The sequence below is a fragment of the Porites lutea genome, chromosome 3 (genome assembly GCF_958299795.1).
Source record: "Porites lutea chromosome 3, jaPorLute2.1, whole genome shotgun sequence".
Classification (NCBI taxonomy): Eukaryota; Metazoa; Cnidaria; class Anthozoa; order Scleractinia; family Poritidae; genus Porites; species Porites lutea.
Genome location: NC_133203.1, coordinates 24,826,026 through 24,836,025, shown reverse-complemented (window position 1 = coordinate 24,836,025; position 10,000 = coordinate 24,826,026). Strand labels below are relative to the sequence as shown.

The following is a 10,000-nucleotide window of genomic DNA, read 5'->3' as shown; positions in this document are numbered from 1 at the left end:
AAGTCTTGTCAACTTATAATGTCGGACTGAAGGAATAAGAAATATATAGTATTAACAAATATAAACATACTATTAATTCGTTTAGATCCAAAAGATAAATAAGTGTGTTTGTGGATCAAGTAGCTGTTAAAGGTGAACACTGTGATGAACGATTCATATTGAAAAGCGAACAGAATGAAATTTCAAAAATACGTTCTTTTAGTATATCATCTCTGCCCATTTAGAGATAAATGAACAAACAAATGTTTTCCAAAATTAATCCTTTAAAATAGGTGAGCGTCTTGTATGTATGACCTCTGTGGGACAAGCATTTGATGGGGCACATAACAGAATTCTAGCTTTGTCTGCTAGAGCTTCACTTCAAGAATACTACCTCCATCCTGTAGGAAGGTATCAATTGCAATGTCTTGAATCGCTTTTGAAACTGCTCGACTTTTCTGATCTACATCGTTTCTCGTTGGACCACAGCTTCAAGTAAAGACTCATCAATTTTCTCAAATCCATCTGATTTCAAAGCCCTTTAGGTCTGCCTGTCGATTACTTTCCCACATCGATCAATCAGGTTCTTCTCTTCGTATTTATGAGCAGTCGGATTTGTTGTCCATCCACTAGCTGTGAAGTCTGCTCGGTGTTCCAACTTTAACAGAACACTTTCTATATAAGCAGCCTGCAGACCAAAAATGAACGCCCGATCAAGTTGCTGTGCTGTGCTTCGCTGTTGGAAATGGAGAAATGTACCGCTTAGCAAAACAGTCGAGCACCCTGACTGTCGAGCAGGCCAAGCAGCAGAAGGAGGAGGTGCTAAGTCTGGATAAGTGAACAGGAATTTCTCAAAAATTCTCTACGCAGACTATCCAATTTGATTCTCAAAAGTGGCCATTTTCCTGGCAATTGATGTGAAGGAATAACTCCGATTTATAAATGTGGGAACAAAATATTACAGTACGGAGAAATGTGTATCAGTAGTTGTGTGGGTAAAATTTTTACAACTGGTTGCTTAGCGAATCGCTAACCCTAACCGATCTTACATGTATATTTAACACTACGAACTCTCCTGACGGGAGAAAGGTAGAGAAACCACAAAACTGGGCAATGCATCATTTTAGATTGCCTCTGAAATTCACAGTATTGTAGTTAACCAAAACGTTATAGTCCAAGATTCTTTTTTACTGAATGCAAACCAGTTCAAACCTTAAGCTTAATTTTAGAGGGCCAACCTAGCTGGTCCCATGTAAAATCTTCTTCAAACACCTTTTTATCGGACCAACAAGAGCTTTTTGAGTGAAGAACTTGAACTCTCGAAGAGTGGTTTGGCTTATTTTCGAGAAAATACACAGGTGGCAGTGAAGAAACTTTTGAAAAAAGCCGGCACATGTATAAAGAACAAGATGGCGGCGTTTGTGAGCCTGTGCGTTGTCTACCAGCTGACCCAAAAAGAAATTGAGTTTCTGCATGTATGAAGCATCGAAAGATGACCTGATAGTGAAAGATTTAAAGTGGAGAATGCACCCAAGAGACGCGTAGAAGGCAGTGCTCTACCTTAGCGGTAGTCCACTAGTCCTTGAGTAGTGCAAAATGCTTCTGGAGTAGAAGAAACTTAGAACCACTAGTCACAGGACCAATAACTACTTTGTAGTTTGTAATGTTTAAAAAATAATACCAGGTGAAAACAAAATATACGTCTTGTAAACGCTGTTTCGATGGGTTCCTCGCAATGTTCCGATCGCAAAAAATGATAGTGCAATGCGAGGACTGAGGCGAGAAGAGTAAACAAGGCTGAGGTTGGGACTGGGCACTAAGGAACTCTCAGCCCACTATCTTTGCTCGACTGCCCATGTTATTATCATGAAGAGATTAGAGTCGTATTTTTCTAGTTCTAACAGCAGCGATTATCCAAACAAACACCAGAAAGAAGGTAGTGGTGACGCAGAAAAGACATTGGAGACAAAAGAGAGCAACAGCAATAAAACGACGAAGAAATCTTCATATGATCAAGAGGATCGAACCATTTAAGTCAGGCATTTCCACCCTGAATGGAAAAACACTTTTCCTTGGGTTATTTGCAATGATGGCAAAATGTTTTGTTTAACCTGCCTTGATTTTCTGGAGAAATCGAGTGATGCATCCAGTTTTATAAGCGGCTGCAGTAATTTCAGAATGGAATCTTTGAAGAATTCATGCAAAGTCAACAGGACACATTCGGGCAGAAGAGGCTATTCGTGTCAAAGCAAACCCTAGAAATGCACCTCTACCAAGAGCTTTTCTTCTCGTGTCAGATGTGGTGAGACTAAAAATTGAAAAGCTATTTGACATTGCCTATATGATCGCTAAACTTGAACTTCGTTTTACTACTTTTTCAAGTCTGTCTGCCCTAGAAAAAAGAAACATGGAGTTTGTTTAGGAAATACCTACCAAACCGACAAATCCTGCAAAAACTTTGTAGTTGCTATTACTGATGAGCTAAAATGCAATATTTCGGAAACAGTTAAGTCAGCAATTTTTTTTGGAGTCATGGCAGATGGTGCGACAGATGTGGGAACAAGAGAGGTAGAAGATGTGTATGTGAGATTTTTGGAGAATGGAGTGCCTGTGAGTAAATTTGGAGGACTTAAGGAATGTCATAATGCTCAGGCAACTGGTATTACGAAAGCTGTCAAAGAAGTCTTGAATGAAATAGATGACAACTGGAAGCAAAAACTTGTTTGTCTGGGATCTGATGGGGCAAGTGTCATAATTGGAAAGAATAACAGTGACTATGTTCATCTGAAGGCAGATGTTCCCAGTTTAATAAGTATTCACAGTATTGCACATAAGCTGGAATTAGGATTTCAAGACAAAATCAAAGATGTAAAACTTTTCCAAGATGCAAAGGAGATGTTGCAGGGTATTTGGAAATACTATAAGTATTCCTGCAAGGCTGTAGGTGAAATCAAAGAGCTGGCAGACATGATGGGTGAAAGGGCATACAAAGCTGTGAAAGCTGATGGTTCCAGGTAGATTTCTCATTTAGAGAGAGCCCTAAAAGTCTTACTGACTAAGAACTATAAGTAAGTGGTTACTCACTTTCAGCATGCCAGTCAAGAAAAGGACAGCAGTGCTAAGATGCAGGGCACAGCTACAAATTGTGGAAAGAAGTTAACAAGATACCTGTTTGTGAAATTCCTTCACCTTCTCCTTGACATTGTGCAGCAAGTTAGCAAGGTCTCTCTTGTGTTTAAAAGAGAAGAGGGTACCATTGCACTAGGTTCAAGATAAGATAAATGCATTCAATGCTAGTCTGGAAGCCCTAAAGACAAGGCCAGGAGAACACCTGAGATCATTTGATGGATCAGTTGATGCTGATAACCGATTCAATGACCTAGTTTTGTCAAAGAAAGACACTGATGATGCCTCTCTCCTAACTACAAGAGATACACTAATTGATCTTGCCAAGCAGTACATCAGCAGCAGATTTAGTAACTTCAATGATAATTCTGTTCTGAAGGCAGCAGCTTCCATAACAGAACCATTACTTTGGCCCAAGGATAGAGTAGCCTTACTTATGTATGGAGAAGATCACTTAGATTCTTTGATCAATCACTTTGACCATCTCATAACTGGGCCTACTGTTGCTTTTAATGAGCTCACTTGCAAAGATGAGTGGTTGGAGCTCAAGCTTCATTATCACCGAGGTAGATTAAGACTTTCTGCTAAGGAATTCTGGCAGGAACCGTTTACAAACCCTCATTATTCGGCAAGATTTCCCAATCTTCTGGTTCTCATTGAGTTGTGTCTTGTAATGCCAATTCAAACAGCATGCTGTGAAACGGGTAACTCTTGTCTAAACAGGATCATGACAGACTTTAGATCGTCCCTTGACTTTTCCACTGTGGATGCCTTAATGTTCATATCACTAAATGGGCCTGACCATGCTGAGTACAATGCAACTAGAGCTGTTGCAAGATGGCTTGATTCAGGGCAAAGGCTCAGAAGGCCAGAAATAATGGACACTTGAAGTTGTGTTTTTGAGTGGGTAACAACTCTTTATTGAGTCATGGGTGTCAGACTCTTTACTTTAGTAACTTACAAGTATTTCATGTATGGCAATATCAATGAAAGACTTATGCCGTGTTTACACGGCATTATACCGCGGTAAAAGAGTTTACTTATCTAGGTAAATTTTTGGCCAATGTAAACACCAATTAATACCTCAGTAAATGCGGCAAAAGACAAAGAAAATTTAACCACGGTAGAAGCGATAATGATGCAGTGATTTGGCTTGGTTTAGCTCGGAAACCGAGGTCAAATTGACAGATACATCCGGTTGCGGTGAAGTTTTTTTGATTTCTCGCGAGTTAAAGTTTCCTTGTCACGTTTCATGTTTTATTCGCGGAGTTCAGGCTTTCTTTGCGCAATGTTTCGTGCTCTAGCAAAATGGAACAAAATAAGGACAGATTTTTGAATTATTATGGCAATCAAACCGAAAGGTAAGCGATGTAGTATGTCTCCACTTCATTCCACTCACCCTTTTTTTATCCGGATAAAACAGATTATTTATTTGTTTTCCAGGCAAGATCCACAGCAACAATATTCGCGAATGTCTGCAACGTATTTCCCTACTACCTGCAACCTCAATATGCTGTGCCGCCGTTCTATGGCTCTCAATTGCAAGGAGCGCAAGAAATTCACTCATCTTCAGTACGACCCCATTCTGATCTGCCTGGCTCGCAATTGCAAGAGAGCAGCCACAGCAGCAGTAGCAACACTGGTCCAAACAAGAACAATCGTTGGACAGACACTGAAGAAAAGATCTTGGTGGAGCTGTTTGGAGAAAATGAAGATAAGCTGGGATACAAAGCCTTCAGCTCCCCTGAATGGCTGTCGATTGCTCGCCAGCTGCACTCGCGGTGCAAGGAACAAAACGTAGACAGCGACAAAACGCCACAACATTGCAAGAACAAATTGGCAAATTTGACAAAGAAGTATAAGAACACCAAAGACAAGCTTCGGTCGACAGGATACGGCAGAGGGGGCGATGTGCCGTCCGACAATGAAAGTGAAGAAAGTGAGGATATCATACCGAAACATTTCAACGATATGGATGAAATTCTCGGTAAAAGGGAATCCATCAACCCACCCCACGTGCTTGAAAGCTCTCACGTCCCCGATAGCGAATCACCGGAAATGTCGGAACTCAAAGGCGATATCCTCGAGAAAGATGCCCTAGATGAGGAAATCTGCCGAGCTGCACAAAAACAAAGGCAAGGGACTGCCCAGAATGTTTCTCCTCCATCCGAGTGCACGGTGCCTTCTGATGGAGATGAATCCGATAACGACCAGTCGCTTGCCTTTGCAGAATCTCTCTTTTTTAAGAGTAAAGGCAAAAATAAAAAGCTTTTGGCAAGCACACCGGTACCGAAGAGGCGCGAGGCTGATTTGGAAAAAAAGTTACCAAGAAAGCGCGCCGCTGATGCAGCGGAAAGGCCATCAAAAAAAGGCACAAAAAAGAAGGGAAAAGCCGCATCATCAGGAGTAGACGAGCCAACCTTGATATCATTTCTTGAACACTCACAAGAAAGGGACGAGGCTTTTATGGAGCGGATGGCTGAAGCCGAGAGAGAATACCAGAAAGATCAGCAGAAGTTTTCCATGGATGCCCTTGCTATGCTCGGAAACATCCTCAAGGACGTTAGTGAAGGAAACGAACGAACACCCGTTTTAGTATTTTTTAGTATTTTTATTGTTGTGTTCTCTTGTCACGAAATAGTGGATCCATTAATACAAAATCATTTATTAATTAGCTGAATGTCGTGTTGAAAAGATTTTGGATAAAAAAACGTTTTTGGATACATGCTGATCAACTTTTAGTGATCACAAATCAAACCAGAGATGTTAACATCCGGTATTTTAAAATTATCAATAATTGTAATCGATCGTATACTCTTTAATCAATCATTTTATATTTTTAAATAATTGCTCAAAATCGCTGTGTCTATAATTTGTAAACAAAACAGTTGAGAAGTTTGTTAACTTTCAAAACTTTAACGAATATTTACAGGTACATGTGTACAAACTTGAGCTACAATGCTAGTTTTTTCGCGAAAATAAAGAAAATGACATGAGTAAGCGAAAAATCCATATGAGCCTGGTCTATTTTTGTCTATTTTCCTAAGCTGATAAATAGTCCATAATTTTGTCTCTAACATCAGACGCAATTGGCGATACGTCTCCATTTAAACTTTGATCCATGTCATGGTCGTCATCTCCCAATATGTCTATGGGGCTAGGGTCTCCCACATCGATACAAATATTGTGAAGAACACAGCATGCCAAGATCGTGATGGCCACTCTACTTATCTTTCTTCCATTGCCTTGTAAAGGCACCTCCACCGCCCTTTCAAGATTCCGTAGGCCTGTACGATAACAACACGAGCTTGACTGAGAGCATGATTAAACCGCAGTTGTTTTTCACTTAACGTACGTGTTTGCTTAAAAGGCTTCATTAACCAAACAGATAAGGGATATGCTGAGTCTCCAAAAAGAAAAGGTCTAATTTCGGAACCAGAAATTTGTTTTGTAGGCCCATTCAGCAGGTTGCCTTGTTCAATTTCCCTGTACAGATTGCTTAAACAAAGAACACAGTCTGGTGTCTTTCTTCACCATCTCCGGACCAGCCACACGGACAATAAACTCAAAGGTACGTCTTGTAATTTGGAAGTTCTCCTTCCACCAATCTTCGACAAAAGACCTGTTTAGTAGGTTTTCGAACCAGAATTGGTTCCTTGGCCAGGACCAAGCAGGTCCCGCTCGCCTGCTATTTCGCTGCATAAGTTGGAGTAAAATCATCCGTTTTCGCCTCACTTTCTTGAGGTGTTGTAGTATCAGCAGTTGCCGTAATCGAGACGCTTCTACTTGCTTCTCAAGAATTAAAAAGAAAAAGGCAATGACTATCAGAGCCACCGCTTTCTTGTTAATACCGACCATGTTTTAAAAATTGCACGTATTAACTTGTATTTCCCGCCAATTCGATTTTTGGCAGTGTTGACAGATTAACTTTGGTTATTTGAGCCAGTATAAACACTGCACTAATCTACTTAGGTTCAGTTAACTTGACCTCAGTCAATTTAAACGGCAGTAAACGTTTGAATGTAAACACGGCATTAGATCAGGAAGAGTTGACACAAATAATGTAACACTTTTTTTTTCAAGTTTATTGTCACACATTAAAGTCTGACTCTTTATTAAATTGTGAGTTAGCCTGGTTAGTGTCTGTCACTAGTCTTTGACTCTCTGCCAGTGGTATTGTTAAGTTTCATGATGACATCTATGAAATTAAATTGTAAAAAGATGTGAAAGGTTTTAACCCAGGAGTCATTTCAAAAGGTTGAGTTTGATCGTCCAGGTGAACGTAGCCCTGAATAGGACTGTTGTTGTTGACAGTGACTGATGTTTCGACAACCTGTGCGGTAGTCATCTCCAGAATCAAAGTGAGTTGTATCACGTCAGTTGATGGTATTATACTCTGGTTATTGATCTGATTGGTCAATTATGTGGCGATGTTATTGGTCGTATATCAGTTAAGCCGTGATGTTATTGGCTATGAAGACTCGTAATCAGTGATTGGTGCGTTTCGATCCGTCTATTGTCACAGTTAAATTCATTTAAGCCATGGATTCAACCCAGTATGGTATCTAGAGTTGCGTTTGAAGTCTCCGTCATGATCTAGGTGATATCTGAGGAACACACATGGTTTTTACCCATGGGTTAATATCTTACAGGTTTCATCTTATCTCCTCATCACCATCTATGTGATATGAAAAGAACAGACATGTCTTTGTAGATATGGGTTCAGGCTTAAGCATTGACATAGTTTTGATGTAACTGACGTAAATTTGTTTGTTATAATTTTACAGTCGTTTTGTTACATAAGTTACGTTTTAGGATGACACTTTGTGTAAGCGCACTTCGGATGTCCCGCTTGCAAAATGAAAAAACTCCTCTCCAAAAGCTGAACAATTTTAAACAAGCTTTAAAATCAACATTTGCCGAACCACCAGAAGTAAAACGCCGTCGTCTGGCGTCTGAGTTTTCTACGATGAAACAGCGAGTTACAGAATCGATCGATCGATCGCTTCGCTTTTCGCTTCAAAAACAACCTTCACCGCCTCGCTAAATTGGGCGAACCCGTAGACCAAAACTCGCCTCAGTTCATCATGTCACAGTTTATCTCCAAGACGAAACCAGACATTCAAAAACATTTGGTGCTTAAAGCAGAAGACTTCAAAGATCTTTCTGAGATCATTGAAGCCACAAAACGAATCGAGCATTCATTCAGCCCTTCGCACAGTCAACCCAATCAACAATCGCCGGAACAAACTAACGCTCTTACCACTAATCCAGCTCTTGGTTTTCCTCGTGGTCACGGCAAAGGACCCCGCTGTTATAGTTGCAATTCCTATGACCATACCAAAGGTAACTACCCCGAAAAAACGCAGAAAAACCACAATTTCACGAATCCTTGAAGAAGTAACGAATTTTGCCGTTTATGGAAGAAACATCGACGACCTCCCTGCGTTTTACCAGACCAATCATGTAGATATGGCTGTCTTCACAACTGTAACACTCGTGTTTGTTTTTTACGTGCAAGTTGTACTGAGTAAAAAACCCGACAAAGTTTGGCTGTAAGTTGCCTGGTGCACAACATTTTACATTTCAGCGCATTTAATGTAACGTTTGAGAGGTCACCACACAAGCGAATTCGCATTATGATTTTGGAATTATGCCATTCCTACCTTTTGTATTCTAACATCTTGGTAATGAAACTTCAATGCCAAAATCTGGCAGTGAACCCAAGCGAACAAGCTGAAATCGAAAATTTGAAAACAAGGCTGCTTGAAGAATAATGAATTGAATGTCTAATAAACGAAAAAGCTTCTATAACATCAGGGAAAGTGGTTGGAAGACAGAAACATACATTGTAATCTTAGTATAACAGTAAACTGGGAAAATACGTACTGCCTATCATCTCTGTGTACAACAGAGTCAAAGCTTAGAGCGGTCCAAAAATTCCTTCATAGAAAAATTGCCACAAATGACTTTCTGTACAAAATAGGTCTCAGACAAACAGTTTACGTAAGCTTCGTTAAATTACTTGCTGTAATTAAGTATTTTCTCTCTCCACTTGAACAACATAATCACTCAAGGATGATTGACCGTGCTATTATAATATTATGAAACGTACAATGCTTTACCTGTTGGATCAGTGACCCGTAATTCGATTTCAATCGAGTTTTACTAGCAGATGGGAACTTGAAGATAAAAACTTTCACAAAATAGACATCATCTGTTTAGACGACAGTTTAAAGTCTCGGATTATGAGGATTAAAAATAAATGACAACTTCGTACCTTCTCCAACAGCATTGACTTCCCTCAAGGAACAGAGCTTGGTAGCCGCTTCTGAATTGATACCAGGCTTCTGTGGGTCAAAGCGTGGTCGCATTGCACGATCAAAATACCCGCACTCCCAACCTCCCCCTCCCCCCCCCCCCCAACGCGCGATTTACATTGATGTACAGTGGAACCCCGCCATACAACCATCCCGTTATTGCGACCACCATGCCTCAGGGGCAAGGCCATGATCCTTCAGCAAATACCTCTTCTGCCCTCGATAAAACTTAATCAACACTCCGGAGCTGGTTTTGACTACAGTTTTCTCTTCCTGTTGGCTTCTCCCTCCCTGGAATCATCACGCATTGGAACAGTGACATTCAGTAAGGGGCCGACCATTTAACTCTTGGGGGGGGGGGGTGGGTGATTTCTGGTCATCAAGAATTTTTTTCTAGCAATCTGGTGGGCAGGATATGTTTTCCCTTTTTTTCCCATAAGCTTTCTATTACATTTGTGCTGCATGCAATTTTTTTTCACGGTTTTACCACAAGGCCACGAGGGCTCTACTCTCTCTCTCCTGTGTACTGCAAAAAAATTTTATTGAAAACTGACGTCATCATCGCTGTAAACATA

At 40.5% G+C, this 10,000-nt stretch overlaps 1 protein-coding gene across 1 annotated transcript; it reads left to right on the top strand.

Moving 5' to 3' along the window:
* The first annotated feature begins 2,511 nt into the window (after positions 1–2,511).
* On the top strand, positions 2,512–3,994 carry LOC140932023 (zinc finger protein 862-like). The gene is made up of 2 exons (XM_073381688.1): positions 2,512–2,993; positions 3,277–3,994. The coding sequence occupies exons 1-2, from the start codon at positions 2,512–2,514 to the stop codon at positions 3,992–3,994; spliced, it is 1,200 nt and encodes a 399-aa protein (XP_073237789.1).
* The last annotated feature ends 6,006 nt before the right edge of the window (positions 3,995–10,000 follow it).